Raw genomic sequence first — 24,309 nt, 5'->3', positions numbered from 1 at the left:
AAAAAAAAGGTCAATCTTACTTTGCTCTATTTCTACATTTAAACAAAATAAGCACAACTTCCATATACATCAAAAAATTCCCCAAACAAATAATAGATAGCTAGGTCTATAAAGTATAAACTATTCATCAGTATTTTTAAATATTGTTGGTTAACACCGCTGATCAAAACAATATATTATACAGATCTATGATACTACTTTTTCAATATACTTATTAGTTTCATTTTTAGGCACACTCACCAAATTATACCTAACCAAGAATCTGTCAACCTATTCTCAACATTTTAATTCAGGAACGAAGAGGGGAAGAAAAGATCTAAACCCTAAAATAGCTAATTCCTCAACGTGGCTTAAATTGCTTATCAGTGTTTATCATCAAGTGTTTCAAAATTGTTGGATAATGTTTGTAATGCATTGAAGAAATAATAGAGATTGGATTTGAAGAAGCTAAAGCAATATCCAATTTTTGATTTGAGGATGGATGATATAGATAGAAGTAGAGGTTCACGGCCTCTAAAGAACTGAAAAGAACTAAAAGTATGTCACAGTCAGCACTGATCAACACAGCATATATATAGGACGCTGTAAAGTTGTTGTACGTCGTACATGTACTTCCATTGCATTGTATCATCATGTTTAGGCAGGATGAGAGTCACAGATACTAGATTACTAGTGTAGTGCTATTGCTACTACCAAAAATAATAATTGAAAGAGCTGAGGGAATATTATTATAGATAGTGGTTCCAAATATGGGTTGGCCCCCACTTGGTTCACGAGATGGATCCTGTCATATCTCATCTGATCTCAATGCTATGCCTCCGTGACCCATCTATCATCATTAACTTAGCTACTTAATTAACTTAACTTGTTCTTTTTATTATCATTATTATATCTATGTATCATACAATTAACCTCACCTACATATATTCTTGATGATGAAGAGGATTGGTTTGGAGGTCGACGAGGGATCCCATTGGATTATTCATGAACCTGGTGGTGACCCCAACGCCAAGAAAGTCTCTGGTCAACCCAAGTGGGTGTTGCATCAAGTTTGAATCGTTATTGAAGGAGGAGAACTGAGACGAAGAGCTGAGCATGAATCCAACAAAGGCATTATTGTCGTTGTTAGAAGCGATAGGAGTAGATTCCATTTGTGTAGCTTTCTGCAACAACGCAGTGGCCGACATGAGTGTGGATGATGATGATGATGAGTAGAACAAGTCTCCGAGTTTGTTGTCTTGGTTGATTGTTTGGTCAAGCCATAGTGGTAGTGATGGTGGTGCCATGGAAGAAGCAGTATGAAATTGAGAATTGATTGGTTGAGGCAAGGCTTGACAAAAAGATCTGTGAGTGAGGAAGCTGTCCTTCCTGGAGAAGAGAGTGCCACAGTGACAACGATACTCTCTGGTGCCACAGATCTTGGTATGAGCCTTCCAATCAGAGTGAACAGCGTATTTCTTGGAACACTTTTCGCATTTCAGCTTCTTCTCGCCGTGCTTTCTGCTGTAGTGTTTCTTTATCCCCGTCAAGTCCCCCAGCGCACGACAACTCTCGTGGTGGACGCAGCTCTTCTCCGGACACACGTACACCTTCTTCCGCACCACCTCCTCCTTCTCCCTCTGCCGAAGCTTCCACGGCAGGTTGTGCCCTCGCCGGTGCAGCTGCAGGTTCTGCTCCCTCTGGAACCCTTTCTTGCATATCTCACATACGAAACGGTTCGTCGCCATCAGCGATTTTGGCGATAGAGCTATTACTTCTGCCTCTGGATCTGCATGCTTCAATTCATCAATTCATCAATTCATATATATAATAACAGATTTCAAGCTATATTAGGTATTCTTTAATTTCTTGCCTGGTCTTCCTGGTTGACTTCGCTTTCTCTTCACTGCTGCTGGAATTGAATTAGGGTTTCGGTAACTGGAAGGAGCCACTGCTGATGTTGATGATGAAAAGGACATCATCATCGTTCATGAAATATGCTTTTATTGCTTGGTTTGAATAAGCATGAGATGCATGACCCAGAATTCTAAAACAAAACAAGAAAGCAAAAAGGTAAAATCTAAATTTTCATATGCTTAACACTGCTGCTTTAACATGAAGACAAGAAAGAAAAGGTGTAGTGTATTTATATGCATACATGTCTGAAAATTAATAATAAAAAAACAATTGAAATTGGTACATATATTACAACATGTGAATCGCGGTGGCAGCTAGCTAGCACAACTGCACAAGTGTTGTGTGTTGGCTTAGTTTAATTTTATGGTGATGAAGAGAGACAAGAAGAGAATAATACTTATTCATATAATCTAATAATAATAATTAATAAATGAAATTTTGGTTCGCCAGTGTGGATTTCTTCTTATCAAAAAGAGGTGGACCGCTTTTGTGTCTGTGTCACTCACTTTCACGGTGCATATGGTATTAGCAAGTTGATTAAGTAACTACGTAAATCTACCAACTAAATCCATCAAACCAGCTACTATGCCTACTAGCCTAGTTCCATCTTAATCTACTCTTCTTTTAGACAAAGCAGCCAAAGCATATGCACATATATAATATTCATTATTATTTCAACTTTGATTTCAAGTATAGTCTTTGTTTTGTAGAGAAAAAAAAAAAGTTTCGGATGCAATCACTATTTTTAGATGTTAATTAATATTTTAATTTTACTAAACTTTTAATATTTCTATTTGTAGATTGTTATATGCCGTATTGCTACTTTATCTAGCAATTAACTACTTGCAACATTCTTTAATTAGTACATGCAAATTAAACCTATTTAAAAATTTGTGACATTTTTATTCTTGAAAAATTTTAGTCTACCTAGTTAACTTTTATCAAATATATATGTATTATACAACATGCATTCTTATCTACACATGCTTTTCTAATGCGACCAATTACTTTAATTTATCAAAATACTCAATTTATTTGAGATCAGATATCACTAATTAAGAAAAACGAGCATACGACTCAATAAGATTTTCAAAGTTCAAATTCTAGAAAAAGTAATTATTTGATGGTTTTCCTAATATTCATGACAATACTAAAGTTGAGATATATATTCTAAATAAAAAAATAGAAAAAAAAGAAGCGCTTATTTAAAGTATAAAAGAGCTTATATAAGTCAAAATTTAAAAGAGGCATAATAATTAAAACATCAAATAAAACCATAAATATGACTATGCAAAATAGTTTTCCTTTTAAGAACCAAAACTTCATCAAATTAGTGAGAATATAAAAGGGTGTTTTGGGGATGAGATTGATATAGGCAGATACATACGGATAAAAATGCTTTATGTATACTAAAACGTAATAATTAAATCAGTTATTATATATATATCTATATATTTTTATATATACCGATTTATATATTTATTTAACTAAATAATCAGTTACAAAAAGTAAATAAATTTATCATAATAAAATAATTAATCATAATAAAAATTTAAAAAAATATCTCGTTTTCAGCGAGAAGAGATTTTTTTAATATATATATCCAATTATTAATATTAATATATTTAGTAATAGAGATTTTTATTTTTTAAATATATATCTAATTATTAATATTATATTTAATATTAATATATTTAGTATTTAAACTATCGTAGTAAAAATTAATTATATTCAATGTTAATTATTTACAACAAAAATAATAACACTAAAATATATCAAGAAATAATTTTTAAATTATAAGAGTTATAAGGAGTTATATTGTTATAAATATTATCTAAGTCATAATATATATAACCATCTTTTTCTAATATTAATTTTGATGTTATTAAATTTGTGTGTATTTATATATAATTTTATATTTATTTTTATCACAATAAAATTATTTTGGTTAAATCATCACAATTGAAGCAATTAAATTTCAAACCTACTTAATCAGTAATTAGAACGTGAGCCGTGTGCAATCCGTGAGCCATGCCTGGGTACGAGTGGGACCAAACCTCAGAAAGACTCAAAGTTTGATGATACAACAAAACAAATTGAATAAAGGAAAAGAAATGGAATAATACTATTTTAATTTTTGATAAATTAATTTTTAAAAAAGGCAACACTTCTGTAGATGATTTTAATCTAATAAAATACAATATTTTTAAATAAATGACAAATGATTCAATTTCTTTTAGAAAATTTTAAAAAAATATTTAAAAAAATTATTTTTATAATATTATTTTCTCAAAATTAAAATATCTAAAAGATTAAAATAATAGTTTACTAAAAAGACATGACAGACATCTACAGCTTTATTTGTCCATTCTACAATAATATGTACATTGCTTCACATTTTGGTTTTTTTTGTATATGGAAGTAAAAGTAGTAATATACTTTTAATACGGTAATTTTTTGTATTTTTTAAAAGTGTGAAAAATATACAAATTACAGGATCCGATTTCTATATTTCAAATTTTTTAATTTTTTTTAACAGAAATCTTTCGGTCCGATTTCTGTACTCTCACAAATCCCTCGGTCCGATTTCACAAATTCCTCAGTTCGATTTCTGTACTCTCAAATTCCTCAATCCGATTTCTGTACTCTCATAAATCGAACGGTCCAATTTTTGTTTATCTAATTAAATGATCCCACATTTAAGAATAACACCCCATCAACCCACATCTTAAAAAAACACCGTTACTATTCCAATATCAAAAACAAAATTCTCTTACATTTCTCCACAAAATTCTATTATCCCTTAGCATCACGATTTTTTATAATTTGTGTCGTCTTTCTTATTTACTTATGTTCAAACACTCCCACTATAATAAGATATAAGGTATCATACACTCAAACACGCGTTCATATATAATCCCCATTCCCTTCCACATGTTCCCCTTTTCGTTATTATTTGTCCTATGTTTTTTTTATTGACAAGTTTTTATGAAATCGTTATTATGAAATCATATTTTTTGAACTATTTTGGAAAATGGAAATTAGGTGTTGCCTGAACAGCACGCCAGAAACAGTGATTTCTGTTCTTTCAAAAAAGTCATATCCCAATTCTTAAGAACAACAATAATCCCTGTTAATTACAAGATATTTTTAATAGTGTTGAGGGCTCCTCCACTAATTAGTCTGTGGGCACAGCACAGTTTAAGAAAAGAAAAAAATATTTCCCTTTTTCTTCAATCACTCGATTAGTCTTATATTTCATTATTATTTTGTTTGTTAAATTCAATATTTCTACTATAATATAAGGTATACCTATACCATCCTCTGATCTTTCTTTCCCGTATCTCTATTTTTTATTACTTCGTAAAAAATTAACTTTTAATGAATCATTAATCGTAAAATGCTACCTAGTAACATAAACTATTCAAATTAAGTCCGTACCGCTACTATTATATATTTCTGAAGAGCAATTTAGATACCATCATGTAAAGAGGTATTTAGATACCATCATGTAAAGAGGTATCTGATGATGATAATGTAAATAATTAAATAATAGCGGCAATGACAACATATATTATAGTGTTAAAATTAAAGTAGGTGAATAGTATAAGAAATACACGTGGACATACATGATCATGCATGCACGATAATAATTAATAACATTACATATCTATTATCTAACACTGAATCATATCTAGCAAATAAGCAATAATGTTATGAAAAAGTTTAGGAGCCAGCACTTTTTTAACAATATGGTCAATATTTAATCATTAAAAAAATAAATAATCTTTTATCATTAAATATAATCTCATACTATTAAAAATACTATTAATAACCAATTAATAATTACAAAATATAAAGCTTGCTGGTACTCCTTAATGCCTATTATGTTGAATTAGTTTTTAATCTTAGACTGAAAGGGCTCCTTAATGCCTATTATGTTGAATTAGTTTTTAATCTTAGACTGAAAGGGCGTGAATATATTACTACTTATAATGGTGTCATCATTGAGTAAAGACTATATATATACCTTATTATTCCAGCAGCAGACACAATGAATTGGGCTCTCCCATAAATATTCCTCATCATCTCTATGTGTTGGTAGCTTTATTATCATCATCATCATCATTTCCTAAGAAATTCCTTTGTGTCACGAGTTTGAAATCCATATATATTTTTTTAAATTCATGCACACTGTACTCACGTGCATCCGTTACCATTTACCGATCCTCATGACTAAAGAGAAGACAAAGGCTCAACATGGATGGAGCCATTCTATGTATACATTTTGTACATATCGCTATCAAGAAACTAAGGAGGATCCTAAATACTAATCTTTGTATAAATATATATTTTATATTTTAATATATATTTTATACATATAATTGATACTTTAATTTTATAATCCAAAACTTAAAAAAAATACGATGAATGTGTTAATAAAATTGTTTTACTATTGTGTATTGAGCAGTGAGTATTGAGATTTGAGAGTGAAGTTTAGATTACATTAAATTAGTTTTGTTGGGTGCATGACATGACACAATAATAAAGTAAGAGGAAATGATAGTTAAAAAGGTTTGAGAATTGTCTAATATATTATCTGCTATGTATTTGATAGTTTAAGCGGTTTGAGCTTCTATTATATACATGTATTCTGTCACAATTATCATGCGCAGTCTAAATGATACCACATTGATGTAATCAAACATCTAAAAATAAATTGTTTATGATAAAAATTCCTCCTTCATAAACCGTGGAAGCTTGCCACGATTTATGCTTAGCTTTCTCTCTTCGTAATCCGTTGGAGCTTGCCACGGTTTACACACAAACCACAAACACCATAATCCGTGGTAGCTTGCCACTGTTTATGTTAAAATCAGAAACCGTAGTAACTTCTCACAATTTACATAGAAGTGTGAAAATGCACATGTACGTAAGAAATTTTTATTTTGTGTATTTAAGTAAAGCTTTCACCCAATTTATTTATTTGAGTAAATTGCCCTATAATATTTAAGGTTTTCATCTACTATTTTGTCTTCGCTTAGTTTTGAATCAAAGGACAACACATTCAAAAACACCAAGATTTACCATTAAAGAAAAGCCTCAGCGGTCAACATTCATGGCACAAAATATTGGGGGCATTTATTTTCTGCCCCTTTATACTTTGGTTCTTTTTTTTTTTAAATTACAAAGCGAACTATTCTTTCATCTTTGTACTTTTAGTTAACATATATGGTTCCTTTTGAATAAACAGCTTAATTAGATTCTTTTTAAAAAAATAATTTAAATAATAAATAGCTATATTAAAAGTAGTTTATAAGTAAGTTATTTTGTGTTTGAATTTTTAATTCTAAAAATGTTTATTTTATAGAAATGTGATAAAAAAATAGTAGTATTATGAGAGAAGTCATTTTTTTTAACTTCTCTAGAAGCTCCTAAATAACTTCTTAAAAAATTAAAATTTGATTTTGAAAATTACACCAGACATTAATACTACTATTTTTCATAAATCAAAAGCTCAAAAAAAATTGTTTTTGTTAATAATATGGGGCACCAGCCCAAAGCAAAAAACTACAAAAAGACCGTACAGGAGATAGAGACTCCCGTTAAACCAGCATTAAGCAAGCTCTGTAGAATAATATGAAGGAAGGCCCTATATAGTGATGAACAAAAGGCCGAACACCAATATGAAGGACTAAAATAGTAGGCCCAAACTAACCAAGAAGAACAATGATCCGTATGCTGTATTTGGGAAATTGGGCTTAACACTCTAAGCATGAAAAAAAAAAGAAAAAAAAAAACTAAGTTCACGTAAAAAGAAATAACAATGGAGTACTTTTTAATTTGGAATATATTTAAAAAAGTTGACATTTTTGGTTATTTATCATACATGGATGGTTTTAGAATTAAGAGAAAAGAGTTCCCAACGATAACTACTTGCTTCTTTCTTTCTTTAATTAAAAGGTAGGATATGAGGCTTGAAATGGAACGATATTTTTAATTAATTATAGTATTGTTTTTAAGAATAAACAAAATAAGGTTTTTTTTTTAGTATAGAAGTAAAAATATATTTTTAGTATTTTTTAAAATTGTAAAAAATATAAATAAGAGGCTCCAATTTATGTATTTCAAATATTTTAATTTTTTAATACAAATCAGACAATTCAATTTCTGTATCTTTACAAATCGAACAGTCCGATTTCTGTACTTCTAACAAATTGAATGATCTAATATCTATTTCTCTAATTAAATGGTTCCACATTTAAAAATAACACCACATTAGTCCACATTAAAAAAAACACCACGTAGTAGCCAATGATGGGTCCCACGAAAAATTAAAGAGGACAAAAAGTTTTGCCTCATCTTTTCCATTGCCCATATTTGTGACATTACATACTGAATATATTAGTTTCCAAATTTCAATAATTATACAAATTATTGAAAGTAGATGAGAGCTAAAAAAGTGCATTTCAATTTTTGTCGAGAAAACAGCACGTCATCATGAACTTGTTCTAGACTTAGCTTGGAGAACACGCAAGAGATGATCAGAAGGTGGCTTAAGCTTTGTGATGGACGAAAAGCATGAAATGCTGGTCCAAGAATTCGAGGTTGACATACAAAAGGTGACAAGTTTTGAATCGATTGGAACTATGTCTCTAAATGTTATGCAGTGTGTGTATGGGATATTTGCCAATCATATTTACACCAGGTAACTTCCAAATCTAGAGTAGCTTTCTCTACTCTCCACCAAATTCAAAACCTGGGATTCATCGGTTTTTGTTTCAAACCACACTCTTATTGCTAAAACGTATTTCAGATTAGACGAAAAGTTATAGTAACAAATTACAAGGCTTCTTAACTAACACAAAACTTTAAAATAATTAATGAGTCGAAAAAACTTTGGTTACTATTCACGTGCAGTTATCTTTATGTGAAGATAAATTTAACATATGTAAGTACGTGAGCTGTATAATATGTTAAAGCTAAGTGTCATGCAAGGTGTAAATGTAGCAAAGCTAGGCCCCCACGTAGTTTGTGGTTCATATTGGTAGAGAGTAGTGTTTGGAAGCTGTATAGTAAGAAGTAAGAAGAGAAGACAAGGAAGAAGGGACAAAGTTAATGCTAAAACAAGGAAGTTTCAAGGCAATAATAAAAAGTGCGGTTGGGTGGCTTTATTATGTCTTTCTAATAAGACAAGTGACGTACTTGTCCAACCGCAGATACCTATGTACGTGCCTATGTCATCCCTGTGCTACTTTCCTTCTTTCACTTCTTATGATTACCCTACCACCATTATTGGTAACATAGTAATTAGTAACATCATTTGAAGGATCTCAGTCACAAGGTAACGGTATCAACTCTGATAAATTTACTTCATACTTGAGATTGAAATACAAGTATGCATCTCTATGAAATAGCAGTGTATATATAAGATCAAAAAAGCATTGACGTTCAAGTCAATAATAATCTAAGAAGCATAAATATTAGGAATAAATAACGTATCTTGAATATATTTTAAACTCTTTATTTATAGTGTTTGAAAAGAGAATTTAAAGAGATTCAGATAAATATGTGCGAAATATACACAGGATTTTCTGTAGTGTATATATCCCCAGAAAAAGAGTTCCTAGAACAGATATAATTTTAGACCCAATATGGGAGTTGGACCTTAACAATTCCGATCGTATTGCTCCTATCTATTGTGTATGTTATCCAATTAAATGAGCAACTCTCTCTTTAGCTCTTAATCTGATTTGTTTTGGATACAATTATTTTCTCTTTCACATGATGAGTTCTATAAACAACATTGCTGAGAAAGTGACACTAACATATTAAGGCAGAAAACCACTGTGTATTGTGCTGATGAGGTGTTAAGCAGATGATATAATTTTAATTTGGTAGAGTGGTGCCGCTAGGTGAAGGTCAATTTCAACGAGTAAAACCAATTTGGTTGGTTTTCTCTGTCTTTTCTTACAAACTTTACATGCAAGTGATTGGTTCCTCTCCCTTTCAATCTTCACATGTGCATGGGACTAGAGCCATATATATAATGTGGATGACACACTTTGGTTTCTTATTAAAAGCAAGCCAAAAATTCATATTGGTATCATCGGCACTTGTTGATTCCTTTGTCAAGAACAAAGAAAATTCTTTTCATGGAAGAAGGAGGAGGAGATCAACATGCCTCTAACAGCAGCTACACTTTTCCACCAGGTTTCAGATTCCACCCTTCTGATGAAGAACTCATAGTTCATTACCTACAAAACAGAATCAGCTCTCGTCCACTTCCAGCTTCCATTATAGCTGAGATTGATCTTTATAAGTATAACCCTTGGGATTTGCCAAGTATGTTCTTTAATTCCTCATCCACTTTGTGTGTTCACTAAATCTTTCCTTGTCATTATAAAGATAGTATTTGCTTTTTCTTGTCATTGTGCAGAGAAGGCTTTGTTTGGAGAGGAAGAATGGTACTTCTTTAGCCCGAGAGATCGCAAGTATCCAAATGGATTGAGGCCAAACAGGGCAGCAGGTTCAGGGTACTGGAAGGCTACCGGAACTGACAAGCCGATTCTCACTTCTTATGGATCGAAGCGCATCGGAGTGAAGAAAGCTCTTGTCTTCTATTTAGGTAGACCTCCAAAGGGGACTAAAACTGATTGGATCATGAATGAGTATAGATTGGTTGACACAATCACCAGCCCCTCCAGGCTCAAAGGTTCCATGCGCGTAAGTTTTCATAAAGAAATATTTGTGCCACTCATTTTTCTTTTCTTTTATTGTGTACTCATCATTCCATGCTCTTACAGTTAGATGACTGGGTACTCTGTCGCGTTCGACACAAAGGCTACTCATCGAAGAACTCATGTGAGAATCAAGATAATCCTTGTGAACCAAACATGCTACCAAATCTGCCAAGGTGTGATGAAGGTTATCCAGCAACAAACATGAACTTTCATGCTGATATGATCACTGATTATCAATACAAAGACTATCAGATCCTAGCTTCTATTCTTGTTGGTGGCCATGTTCCTACCACTGAGAGCATGTCAAGTTTGAACTTGAAGGATGGCAAAGGCAATGATCCAATAACTTCAGTTCATGAAGATGGTTTCCACAGAGAAGATTCTTCTACAACAGTTTCTCCTTTGGACTGTTACTTCAACTCACTGAAAAGAAAATCTAATGAGGATAACCAATATGAGAATCTCATTTCCTTTAACAGGAAGTTGAACATGGAGACCGCAATGGATGATGAATCTTCTATCATTAATGGAGGTTTGAACTTCTACAATCAAAACCAGTCTCAAGATGACATAATATTCAATAAGAGAGCAGCAGAGCCTAGCATCAACTTTCAAGAGCTAAAGCAATCAGCTTTTATAGGAAGATACCCACAATGCTCAAGTGATTGACCATAAGACATATTCAATACTCTCTATTCCACTTGTATATTTTCATGGATATACAACTAAGAATATAGGCCTCAAATATTAAAGTGAATTATTGTTCTTTAAGCGTGGTTGTAATAAATATATATAGAACTTTTCTATATACTCATGAAATTCCTTGAAAACATTGTGAATAATGCTAGCTTGTGCAGAATCTGCACAATGTCATTTCAACTAGAATTTTATCCTACTCAGTAATAACTAATGATAAAACTTGTACAAACAATTTATATTCTTCCCACAAAATAGTTGCATCTTATCTCAAATCATATATATAAGTACAAAGCTTGTTGGTAATTGTTATGTAAGAATAATACCCCCTTCCATGCAAGAACTTCCTCGCTGATCAACCACAATAAACAATGGTTAGCTTACTCCTTTTTCTGTTGTGTGTGTGTGTTGGGGGTTATGACATATCAGATATGACAAAATAATACATCAAACAATTACATAAAAAAAATAGTGTTGACATCCTCCAGCAGGTGAATGATAATGTAATGTGAAGCCATGATACAACGGGTACAACAAAGCGAAAAGAGTTTGAGATCATATCACCTCAGTTGACTGAAACAAAAGAGACATTGGTTTGTTATGATGAATACAAAAGCATCACAAGGTTTGAAATACATAGGTTTGAATTTGAATTGGAAAAGCATGGGAGGATTGAGGGTAAGAAGGCTTACTTGTATATATAGAGAACAATGCTGATAAGAATACAGAGCAGAATGATGTCAATGAAGAAATTTTGAGTAGACCTCATCTGGAGAAGAAATTTAAAAAATAAAAAGATAAATTATTCACTGGAAACTTGAACCCTTTTTTCCACAAAGAAAATTGCAATTAATCACGTTGGATTACCTCAGTGAGACTTTGCTTCAATCTTTTGTTAGTGTTTCTCACATCAGCTGTTGCCCTATTGACCTGTATGATCAGGCCATCAAGACACCATATCATTCATTTGTGACATACAAAATAATATAAATAGAAACTCACATGCAGATATCTTCGTTTGAAATTGATAGTTAAAAACTATTAAATAACAATTTAGTCAAATATATTAAATCATTTAATTGTTCTCGGTTATCAACTGCATGTAACACAATTGTATACAAGTTTTCACCAATAATATATATATGAGAAGTTTTTGTTTGTTACCTTTGTGTCAATTTCGTCCATTAGAGGAACTTGCCTATCCATTTCCTGAAAATAGTTCAAGGGAAAGAGAAAAGCAAAAGAAAATGGTTATCATCTTGGAAATCTATCATCTCCAAATTAAAAAAAGTAGGGTAGATTCATAACAAACCTCACTCATGTCATGAGCTAGATTTTTCAAAGTATCCAATCCCTCCGATATGAAGTCAAGACCCTCATCCTATACAAATAAAAAATGTGAATAAGGCAATGTTGCTTTGTACACCATAAAATAAGGAATGAATGGTGCATTGCCTGTTTGATCCTGCGCATTTCATACTCATTTCTGAACTGACTGGATTCTTCAGTTTGGTCGAAATAATCAGTGCCGTGATGCACGTCTGAATCAAACTTGATGTTGGGCTGCGATGTCCATCCTCCTCCAGTTTGATTGACAGTGGTAATACCATCGGGTATTGCTTGGATTCTTTCTGGCAATGCCAATACAAGATCCTCACGGATCGCCAAATCTTCGTCTGTCAAACCTTTAACCTTCTTCTTGGCCAATTTGCGGAGCTTGGGAATCTCGTCCATGAGTCTACCCTTGGCGCGTCGAACCTCCGCATTCATAGCAGCAGCAGCTGCTCTGTTGTTCTCTGCCAAGGCAGCATCCGATTTCTTGAGGGCGGCTTCGATGGTGGAATCAACGGTGGCGTAGAGGCGAGCGAAGGCGTCATCACCGTAGGCATTGAGTTCCCGCTGCTTGTCGAGGTCGTATTTGTCGTATTTGCTGCATATGGAGTCCACCCGGAACAGGATGTCTACCACCGTCATCTTCTTCTTGTTGAGACGAGAGACGAACGTGAAAGGTTATGGTGGTTGTTGTCTCTGGTTTTTGTGTTTGCGATAACAATGCAATAACATTAAGCGTTCCATGTCAAACTCAAAATGAAGCGTTCACCGCACACAACGGCACGCTGCCAACTGCCAAATGCCAAACACCACCTTCCATCTCTATATATGTCACGCCTTCAACGACCAACAACAAATCCTTCTTTCTTTCTTTTTTGCACTTTTTGGCTTTTGTATAGTGTGACACGTGTACAAAATTAATAAGCGGTTGAATCTCGTATAACAAAGTTTCTGTGCCCAAAGAAGGGAAATGAAATCCTTGGCTCATTTATTTTGATAGTTGGGCAGGTGTAGACTTACCCACTAAGAATCAATGTCATCCAGAATTACGTACTCTATAGTATAGATGCCACAGCTAACAAAATTAATTGAGCATTCTATAACTTGCCTTTCAGACTCAGAATTGAGAAACTAGCTGCTTTCTTAGCTGTGCAGCATTTAATGTTGAAAACCAGATCTTATGTAAGTTAATTAATTGATGAACTCAACCATTTCATTTCAAGTTCGCAGAACAACAAACTGGAAGTGAATTGTCGCCTAATTTCAAGCAATTTTATAATTTGTCGTATTTGATTGGGACACGAGAAACGGTTTCTTCCAGCGTTAGATAAAGATAACATGATTGCAACAATCGCGAATAACCAAGCGAAGCTCGTCGATTTGCACGGAATATATACAAGTAGAGTGTAGATCGGCAAGAAGTAATCATTTCACAGCTGCAAAATTAGCAAGTCTAATTCAAAATTAAGCCCACGGAAAATTTACAGCATCCAGAAAAAAGAAAAAAAGATTAACCCTGTTAAAGCGAGAACATAAAACGCAGCGTTGAATTACAAAAAGGAGAATCGAAAATCAAGCTCTTAATTAGGGCACGGATCACAAGAAGAACAAATTCAAAGGAGATCCGATCGGATCGGAAGTTGAAGGATCAAGCGTTGGCGCCGGCTTTGTAGCGGTACAGCTTGCCGAAGACATGTAGGGCGGTGACGAAGCCGATGAAGCAGAGGCTCATCACCAGCACCACCGTCGGCGATATCTTCAGTCCTGGCGCGTCGTCCGTGTAGAACCGGAGCATGTTGCTAGGCCCTCCACCGCCTCCAACGCTGCCGGAGCTGTTTCCGCCTGTGCTGCCTCCAGCTAGGCGACGGCGACGCATGCCGGCAGTGGCGGCAGCGGAGCCGCGGGGAGCCATGACTCCCGGGCGGGTGGTGGTGGCAGATGTTGCCGACTGAGATTGAGAGGCGCCTCTTGCCATGTTTGGTGATGACGAAGAAATCCGTGTAAGAGAGAGGGAGAAGTGATAGAAAGGTGAAAAAAAATAGAAAGAAAAAGTGAATGATGAATGAGGAGACGGATTCCTACTTCTTTGTTAGTTAGAATGGTGTGTAATGAAATACGGCTTTATTTGCATTCTTTTTTATTTATTTTTCTCTCTGTACTTATCCACTCTCTTACCTGCTTATGAAATTATAATCAACCATGTTAGGTTAGGTTTCATGTATACAACCATTTATGGGCTGGTTAGTTTATAAAAATATTATTTGTATAATAAAAATTAATATTTATAAATTTATATATATTATTTTATATATTTTAATATGTATTTATATAGATAATGATTTTGTGATGTTTTTTGTACAAATAATAACTAAGAAAAAAATTAAAGATAAGTAAAATTTATTTTCTTTGGCTAGTATTTTTAATTATTAGTTTAATTCTTTTAATTTAATAATTTAATAATATATTTTTAAATATTAATAATTAATTATTGTCAAAAAAATAATAAATTTTATTAATTTTCTCATATTTTTTAATAATTAATTTATATATTAATAGAATTTGTCTGATAAATAAATCGATAGTTTGTTCCTATTATTTTATTTATTTTTAAAAAAGAGAGTATTAAAAAATCAGTATATTTTATAATTTATAATTATTAATTAATCATAAATAATATTTTTAACGTGTGAGATTTCATTTAATAATAAAAAATTACTAAGTGCAAATCATATTTTGATAAAAGTCCTAATGCTAGACTTTCTCTTTTAAAAATTGATATCAATTTAATGACCTAGATATCGGCACATGCCTAGATGTGTGTTTTGGCTTTGCCTAATGTTATCGAAATCGATTTGGGAAAACAAAATTATAATCCTCACTAATCAATTTTATAAAAATATCATTCTAATTCAGTTCAAACTAGGCCAATCTGTTTGCAAATTGCCTGAGCTTGAGTCAATTTGCTCCATATGAATATATCTACGGTGGCACTAGTAATCTAAAAGTGGATAAACATTTTCTTATGTCTATAGTGGATATAAACCAACGCTCAACTCTCTAAAAAGAAAGTATATATAACTTGTGAAATGCGTGTTACAGAAACATAGAAGTGATGAAGTACAAAATGGTAGGTTGTACATGATAACGAGTGAGCAATATGTTAGGATTTGGTTGAATTAGTCCCACATTGCTTAGGATAGCAAATGGAGTGGGTGGCCTAGGCTATAAATATGAGGCTAAGTTCTCCATTTGTTTTTGCACCAGTCAGAAACACTTTAAGCTTGTATCTGATTTTTCTTTTCCTCTGTACTCTTTGATTAGAGAGTGTTGTGAGGTGTAGTTAGATATTTGCTTTGAAAGAGTGTGGGTGTACTGGGGTGCCGGTGAGAGAAAGAAGTCTATGTGTTGTAACAATTTTCACATAGTGATATTCTCTGGTTGTCATTTGACAACGGCCGTGGTTTTTTCTCCGGTAATTGGAGTTTCCACGTTAAATTCTTGTGTTGTGATTGTGTCTATTTTATTTCTCTGTCAAAGGTGTTTTCTCAAGGGGGAATTGTGTCTTATTCCCAACAAGTGGTATCAGAGCTTCGGTTCGGTGGGATTTATTCTTAGTATGCTCTGTGGTTGCAGCCTAGTCTGACCTTCCACATCAGAAAAGAATTTTGTCCTGTGGCTTGAGGTTGATCTTTGGTTGCTGTTGTTGTTGCTGGAAGGCAGTGTGACACTGTGAGAGTGCAGTTTGGAAAGGTTCTGGCTAAGGAAAGACTTGGTATTTAAGTGTGTCCATTGTGACCCACCTCTCTTTCCTGGGGACCCTTCCTAGTGCACGGTCTACAGTTGAGTTATACTATTCCAGTATACGGTTGCAACAATGTCTGGATATTCAAGTGCTGTGAAGCTTGAAATAGAGAAATTTGATGGAAGAATCAATTTTGGCTTGTGGCAAGTACAAGTCAAGGATGTGTTGATACAATCAGGTTTGCACAAGGCGTTGAAGGAGAAGATCTCTGGTTGCTCTCTCTATGAGAGAAGATGATGTTCTCTAGAAGACAAGAAGTATCCTCATGGTATTACCGCACTGCCATGGATAAGGATAAGTTGTGGCAATCGGGTCCACAATTGCACACGGGCATTGGTTGGCGTTGAGATGCAAGGTGTGTGGCGGAGTTAGGTCGATGGCTGAAGAACTTCCAGGAAAAGCCAATTTGGAAGTTGCACCATGAATTTTCAGCAAGGTTTCGATCTGTACCAAGGCGAAATTCTTGGAGTGGTCTAATTCCAAGTGAGTATACTTTCATGGTGGAGTATGATAGTTCTCTGAACTATGATTGTCGGTATAGACAATGGCAGCAAAGAATTGTCGGTGTTGACAATGGAAGCTGAAGATGTGTGACTATTTCAATCAAGGTGGAGATTGTTAGGATTTGGTTGAATTAGTCCCACATTGCTTAGGATAGCAAATGGAGTGGGTGGCCTAGGCTATAAATATGAGGCTAAGTTCTCCATTTGTTTTTGCACCAGTCAGAAACACTTTAAGCTTGTATCTGATTTTTCTTTTCCTCTGTACTCTTTGATTAGAGAGTGTTGTGAGGTGTAGTTAGATATTTGCTTTGAAAGAGTGTGGGTGTACTGGGGTGCCGGTGAGAGAAAGAAGTCTATGTGTTGTAACAATTTTCACATAGTGATATTCTCTGGTTGTCATTTGACAACGGCCGTGGTTTTTTCTCCGGTAATTGGAGTTTCCACGTTAAATTCTTGTGTTGTGATTGTGTCTATTTTATTTCTCTGTCAAAGGTGTTTTCTCAAGGGGGAATTGTGTCTTATTCCCAACACAATACACCATTGATGAAGATCAGAGATGCAATTATTAGAGGTTGTGAGGGCGGAGATGAAGAGGTGGGCCATGGGAGGCACGAAGACGACGCATCGTACGGTCATGATTATTGCAGATGTGGTTCTCTTGTATTTCCTCCATGCACTTACTAACAAAGTGAGATATTGCAATCCACATCAAAACAAGTAACAACAACATCATCGCATACTCTCTCACTCTGGGGAGAATCATTGATTTAAATAAGTACAACCATCTTCACAATTAACGTGGGCGCCCTCTGGTCTCGTATGGAGCTGAAAAATCAGGGCTTGTCTTATTTCAGTTTCCCTTGCCCACGGTTTTTCTCACCAAAACCCAATCTCTCTAATCATCATTTCTTCTATTTATCTTTTTTGGTTATATAAATGTTTGATAACAAACAAAAATTAGTAAAAAGTAATTAGAATTTATTTTATTTAATATTTATTAATTATTTTTAAAATTAATAAATCTTAAATAAAATAAATTTAAAATTTTTTTTGTTGTCTAGCATAATTGTTTTTGTTATTAATTAAAAATTCTGTTAGATATATATCAATAACGATAGAGACTAAAAAGATAAAAAAAAAATTTTAATTTATCTTATTTAACATTCATTGATTCTAGTAATAATTAGTTAATATTAAATACGATCTAAAATTAATAAATATTTTAATTTTTTTTTAACAATTTATGTTACATAAACCCCCCAAAAAAACTCTTTAATATATTTTTATTTAATTGTTAAATTTTTTGGACGAATAATTTAACGAAAAATACAAATTTATGGAAGATGAATCAAAATCAAAATGTACAAGAATAAAAAACATATTTATGCCTTTCTGAAAGATATCTAAGAGCTCTTCTCTATACACTCATATACATCAACTAACCATAATTTGTTCCTTTCTCTACATCGTTTAAGCAAAAAAAAAAAAAAAAATCCGAATTTCCAAGTCATATTTCCTACTAAGAATCCTCCAAAATTACTTGCTGGTTTCAATCTGAATTTCATGTTGGGGCAGTGGTAGATCTGAAGCAACATGTACGGAATTGGGCTCTTTGAGATTCTGGTGTTGGTGATGGGCCAGATGGGCCATTTCAATTTCGTGGTGATGAGATGAACTGGAAAAGGAAGACGAAGAAGAAAAACAAGAGTGGGCCCTGGCCCCGTTGGAGGACGAAAGAGAATCAGCGTCGTAAGAGTGGTTTGGAGATGGAGTTGTGGTTTGAGAGAAGGAGGATCCACCACGGTTCTTCTTTTTTATGTTTCTCTTGGCGCTTTGGTGCCAATTCCTTAAAGCAGATGCTACTCTTTCGTTGAATATGGTGGGCTTCATATTTGAGCCCATCTGTGTCACCAGAGCATAGAGTGGAAGAGTCACGTAGCTGCAAAGTATTTGAACCAATATCCTGCCCAATTCATTGTATTATATATCCATCCATCTTAATTACTATATAACCATCAATATCATTCATAATTTGTTACTCACTCACCCCATTGAGATTTTGATAACCACATCCTCTGTTTTCGATTGGAAACATGATTTCATTCCAAATTGAAGCTGAACATTAAATAATATTCAACCAATATTATATCATTACGTGCATACAAAAAATTAACTATTAAACTAATCCAAATAATATATCAAAAATATAAATTTCTGAGGCCTTACCGCAGTCCAAGAAAAGAAAGCAAGCTGAAAAGCGTTCTGTTTGGATAAACAAACATATACACACCCATTGGTTATTGAGGTATACTATAGTATAGTACAGGACAGTATAAATACGTAAGTATATGAAAATATTTCATAATAAAAAAATTAACTAAAAATAATCAAAATTTGTCTTATTTAATATATATTAATTCTAACAATAATTAATAAATATTAAATAAAATAAATTTTAATTTTTTTTTATATTTTTCTAGTATTATTGAAAATATTTATATGTACCTGAAAGAGTACAAAATTAATGAGGTAGAGCATAAGTTGAGGCTTCTTAAACCAGAAGAGGTTATCACCAGGCTGCACCACCGGTGTGCCTTTTACTATGTCTCCTCTTTCTCCAATTCTAAGACCCATCTTTGTTATTATCACTTGCAACTTGCTTCCAACTACTACAATTATCTGCATTTTATTTCGTTTCATTAATTTCCTCCCTCACATTATTACATGTATGTTTAAATCAATAATAATCACAACATATGTGCTTACAATCAAAGGAACAAAAGGCATCCACAGATAAGAGTACCACCCTGTAATAAGAAGGTTCATGCATAAATGTAGAGTTATATATATATATTTAATAGGTGAGTTCTATGGTAGCATGGGATTAAGTGGCTAAAGGTGGCTAAAGTTTGACTGACTAATATTATAATGACATGTGGCAAAGAGAATCTTTTCATTGAGCGGATCAATGTTTAGCGCAGTAAGTGAGAGTAGGTTACTGCAAGGATATTTGGGAGATTTTCTCAACCAATAACTTTTTTCTGTTACATGGGCCTAGTATGGATGGATCAAAACATGAAATGAAAATTTTGGTTTGGTGTTTCAAAAAAAATGAATATGGTATTTGAAAATGCAATTTCATTTAATAGATATATACTATTGTATTATAATATAAAATTTCATTCATTATTATTTTTAAAAGGGATAAATATTTTTTCTTTCATAAAGAATTATTCGTGTGAAGTCTGTAAAAATGCAAACATACTTTTCTAATAAATCTTTGTTCAGAAATAAATTTGTTTAAGTCACTTATGATTTATGTTAATTTTTTTAATGAGTAATTTGCTCTCTTAGTTTATTATAAGATTGAAAAATCTATTAAAATATGAAATTTAACGGTATAAAATTACTTCATTAAGAATTAATTTGAAATAAATTGAAATGACTTTGTACTATTAATTGAATTCAATTTTAACAAGATTAAGGGTTTATTTGGGTGAATTTTTAAAATAATTATTTTTTTTAAATCTTTTAAAATAATTTGATATTTGAATATTTTATGTAAAAATAATTTTTATTTATCAATTATGTTTAAGTACAAGAATATAAAATACTTATTTATGTATTTATTATGTTAAAAGTATCTTTTTAAGTAAAAATATTTTTTTTTAAAAAATATAATTTTTTATCAAAGATAAAAAAATTCGAACTTACAACCTCTTAGATAAATATGGGGACACTTAGACCATTTGAACTATAGTTTCTTGGCAATATATATATATATATATATATATATATATATATATATATATAATGATAAAAAAATGTAAATTATAATGATGAGTTACGCTTAAATTCAATAGAAAATTTATTCAAGTGCCTGTGTTGACATAATCACATAAAGATATGCAATCAGGGGTGTGTGAATCATTAAAACAAATTTAAAATACACCAACTTTACTAACAATTTATATTTTTATTGACTCATAAAAATACAATAAAAAACAACAAAAACTATAACTCATTATTCGTAATTTTATTTCATCAGTGTTGGGAATTCCGTCATATATTTTATTTTACTATAGACAATTTACTATTGTGAAAATATAAAATTATAAATAAAAAATAATTTAAATACATTCATAACGATGATTAATTAATTATATATTTATCTAGTAAAGAAGAAAATATCCTTTGTAAGCTATATAATTGCATTTACAAATATGATTTAATACTGAAAGTAATGACATACACTTCTAATTAATTTCTAAGATAAATAACATCTCTTTTTTTTTTATAATGTCCTATTCATCTTAGTTTATATTACATTTTTAAAAATTATATTTATTTATTTTTTAATATTTTTAGATATCCAACTATTTTTCTATTTTATGTTTGGTGCATTCAGATTAAGGCCCATATAACAAAAACATATTTTTGGCTGGAAAAATCCCTAAATGTCCTTGTAATAATTTTCTTATTAGTTATCGTACTTGTACTTGTGCTGCAACATACAAATTTTTCTTCCACATGTCATTGTGAGATTGGCCGGTCAAATTTAGCCATCCTTAGCTACAGAATTCCATGCCATAAGAGAAGTCACCTATTTAATATGTGTGTTGTGGGTAGTTATTATAACAAGATGTAGTATTATTATTGTATTGGCTTACCATGCGTGTGAAACAGGAGAAACAACACTGTGATGAACCAGATTGGAGGACTGAACCAACAAATAATTGGAAATAAAATAAAAGCACTTAATTATAAATTCACTGAATTAATAATGTATTGGTAGCTAATTGTTAAAATACATATATATAGTAATCATCACATGAACCTGATTTCTACAACAACTTTGAAGTCCTCTTCCAATGTTCTTTCAATGTATTGCATAAAATCAAACTTCTGCTGACTTTGAGGTGCCAAGTGTGCCTACATCAATTAAATAATGCATGAAATAGAGTCATTAGTTAATTATAATTAAAAAAAAATGAAGAACATAAATATATATACCATGACAAACCCATGTCTCAAGGTCAAGTAATCCACTTTAGGTACTGAGCATACAAACTGCCTGAAGAAACAAACCTGCATGCATGCATAATAGAAATAGTAATAAATGTAACAACATATACATAGATACAGAAACTAAGAACAACATGAGACAAATGATGAGTTTGACTTACAATCCAAACGAGAATAGGATTTGTGGTCCACACACTCAAATGTCTCCTCCCAAAGGAAGTCTGCCTCGTAAGTCTGAACTTTTCAGGATCTGTTGTATGTAGTATTCATGAAAAACACAGTAGAATATAATGCAATGTGATGAGTTAGTTTCCTAATAAATAATAACTAACCATGTGAAAATTGATACTCAGGTTTCTTTGTTTCCTCTTCCCATTGTTTCCACCTTCTCATCTATTCATCAAATGTAACAATAAGGTCAGCACAGAAAGATTTAAGATTTAGAATTTAGAGTTATGGGTAATTTACCTTTGCAGTGCCTAAAGCGAGAGTAAATATGCAGTAAAGAACATGAAAAAGAGCGAGCACGAAGATAAATATGTGCAGTTGATGAATGCTTTGAGCAGATACAAGCGCCACTTTACCCTGCATATACATACTCAGTCAATAAATTTGATGTATAATATAGCTGCGTTTGTTTACAAAGACAAAACATTGAGACAGAGATACAGAAATACATAATAGTGTTTGACAAAAGAGACATGAATAGAAATAATGTGTCCAGATTTCAGAGACACTGAATTAATGTATTTTGTGTTTATGCTGACAAGAAGAACACAGAGACACTAACAAAGGACACAACTTATTTTTTATTTTTTATTTCATTATTTTTATTAATTTTTTATAATTATATTTTTCATTATTATATTTTTCATCTCAAATTTTTTAAATAAAAAAAGGAATAAATTGAATTTTCATAAGAGGAATGCTAGGAGGCCAGCAATTTTGATATTTTGTAATCATCAATTGGTCATTAATAATGTTTTTAATGGTGTGAGATTACAGTTAATGGTGGGAGATCAATCACTTTTGTTTTGATGGTTAAGTACTGGCTAGAAAACACAAAAGTTGCTAGCCCCTAGACTTTTCCTTTTCATAATTTGTTCTAATTTTTTCACCAAACAGAATACAAGAACAAAAAAATTTGTATTTAAATTTGTATCTCTGTTCTTCAGTGTCTTGTTCTGTCCTGTTTTTGGAAACAAACGCACCCATATAAAAACATGATACATATATGTATAGATGATAATTGATATATAATAATTGCACCTGATGAGCTGCACATTGATGAGTAGATGATCCAGGGGCTAGTAAAAATACATGATGGTCCTCTGGCTCTTGTTGATGATTACAGGGGTGCCACGTGGCAGCAAGCTTTTCCGGTACACATATCCTCGATATTGGACCTTGTAACACCGTTAGCAGCAGCGATATGAACCCCATTAACATAAGCTCTGCATGCATGCATGCATCATTATTATTATTATTATTAGTGATGATGATGAACTAATTATTAATTAATACATACCAGACTTGATCTTTGCAAGTGACTCGTAGAGAGCTTTCTTGCGCTTCTTCCTCAACCACTGCATGTATGGCAAATAAAAATAAGGAAAATGCATGAAGGAATGAAGTAAAAGTAAAGCATGGTGCATGATTGTTTATGGATACATACTTTTGCTATGAGGTGGAAGATGTGGTCCATGAAAATAGAAATTAAGAGCAAGACAAAGCAAACAAGAGCCACAGCCCAAGTAGGCGTTTCCTCTAAGCTTCTTCCACCACCCATAATACTACTCTCTACGTTCATTCTTCAGAGATCGGAGGAGGACTATACCTTTTATTTATTATATTATCTGAGCTACGTTAGGACAAACAACGGTATTTTATTTTATTCAACTGTATACATAAGGAATGTTGAAAATAAGCATCCAACACATCCAAGGGAATTTTTTTTTACAGTATATCTCCTCTCATCAGGTTAAGAACTATCTCGACAGGTCAATGACTAATTCATTGTAGATCAGAATTCTAATAATTCAAGAGGAAGTATAGAGAGTCAATGGAAAATATCAGATGTTCGATTCAGTAAAATATCAGATGTTTATTATCCCTGGTACCTGGATAGTATGGGTATATTGTGTTTGAGAAATTAGTAGTATTTTATTTTGAATATTCATTTTTTTAACTCATATTGGGTCAAATAAATAGTCCATTGTATACATTATACAAATACTCCATTGACTTTATAAGAAAATTCATAATTCAATTGTTACATGCACAAAGTGAATTTTAGACCCTAATATTGACG

General features: G+C 32.4%; 5 protein-coding genes across 6 annotated transcripts; 1 reads left to right on the top strand and 4 right to left on the bottom strand.

The window, feature by feature from the left end:
- Positions 1 to 699: 699 nt before the first annotated feature.
- On the bottom strand, positions 700 to 2,296 carry LOC112769147 (protein indeterminate-domain 12). 2 transcript variants are annotated; one of them, XM_025813581.3, is made up of 3 exons: positions 2,189 to 2,296; positions 1,853 to 2,026; positions 700 to 1,768 (listed from the first exon to the last, which is right to left on the bottom strand). In XM_025813581.3, exons 2-3 carry the CDS (start codon positions 1,962 to 1,964, stop codon positions 918 to 920), a joined length of 963 nt encoding a protein of 320 aa, XP_025669366.1. In that variant the 5' UTR covers positions 1,965 to 2,026; positions 2,189 to 2,296; the 3' UTR covers positions 700 to 917. The 2 variants fall into 2 exon arrangements, with proteins under 2 accessions (XP_025669366.1, XP_025669369.1); XM_025813584.3 differs by having other exon boundaries at positions 2,192 to 2,268.
- Positions 2,297 to 9,911: 7,615 nt separating this feature from the next.
- LOC112770890 (uncharacterized) lies at positions 9,912 to 11,525 on the top strand. Its single transcript, XM_025815363.3, has 3 exons — positions 9,912 to 10,242; positions 10,337 to 10,623; positions 10,704 to 11,525. The coding sequence occupies exons 1-3, from the start codon at positions 10,053 to 10,055 to the stop codon at positions 11,307 to 11,309; spliced, it is 1,083 nt and encodes a 360-aa protein (XP_025671148.1). The 5' UTR covers positions 9,912 to 10,052; the 3' UTR covers positions 11,310 to 11,525.
- LOC112770891 (syntaxin-71) lies at positions 11,398 to 13,834 on the bottom strand. Its single transcript, XM_025815364.2, has 6 exons — positions 12,792 to 13,834; positions 12,649 to 12,717; positions 12,501 to 12,545; positions 12,204 to 12,266; positions 12,029 to 12,105; positions 11,398 to 11,909 (listed from the first exon to the last, which is right to left on the bottom strand). Exons 1-6 carry the CDS (start codon positions 13,308 to 13,310, stop codon positions 11,897 to 11,899), a joined length of 786 nt encoding a protein of 261 aa, XP_025671149.1. The 5' UTR covers positions 13,311 to 13,834; the 3' UTR covers positions 11,398 to 11,896.
- A 262-nt stretch (positions 13,835 to 14,096) lies between these two features.
- On the bottom strand, positions 14,097 to 14,788 carry LOC112770892 (uncharacterized). Its single transcript, XM_025815365.3, has one exon. The coding sequence runs from the start codon at positions 14,641 to 14,643 to the stop codon at positions 14,317 to 14,319; it is 327 nt and encodes a 108-aa protein (XP_025671150.1). The 5' UTR covers positions 14,644 to 14,788; the 3' UTR covers positions 14,097 to 14,316.
- Positions 14,789 to 15,662: 874 nt separating this feature from the next.
- LOC112771513 (MLO-like protein 6) lies at positions 15,663 to 23,452 on the bottom strand. The gene is made up of 12 exons (XM_025816279.2): positions 23,268 to 23,452; positions 22,467 to 22,583; positions 22,331 to 22,391; positions 22,160 to 22,248; positions 21,987 to 22,061; positions 21,811 to 21,905; positions 21,644 to 21,693; positions 19,740 to 19,780; positions 19,479 to 19,652; positions 19,200 to 19,235; positions 19,021 to 19,088; positions 15,663 to 18,936 (listed from the first exon to the last, which is right to left on the bottom strand). The coding sequence occupies exons 1-12, from the start codon at positions 23,445 to 23,447 to the stop codon at positions 18,510 to 18,512; spliced, it is 1,413 nt and encodes a 470-aa protein (XP_025672064.1). The 5' UTR covers positions 23,448 to 23,452; the 3' UTR covers positions 15,663 to 18,509.
- Between the last annotated feature and the right edge of the window lie 857 nt (positions 23,453 to 24,309).

Source organism: Arachis hypogaea, chromosome 18, assembly GCF_003086295.3.
Source record: "Arachis hypogaea cultivar Tifrunner chromosome 18, arahy.Tifrunner.gnm2.J5K5, whole genome shotgun sequence".
In the NCBI taxonomy this organism is placed as follows: domain Eukaryota; kingdom Viridiplantae; phylum Streptophyta; class Magnoliopsida; order Fabales; family Fabaceae; genus Arachis; species Arachis hypogaea.
The sequence above is the reverse complement of the archived record's forward strand: the minus strand, read 5'-3'. Positions and strand labels throughout refer to the sequence as shown.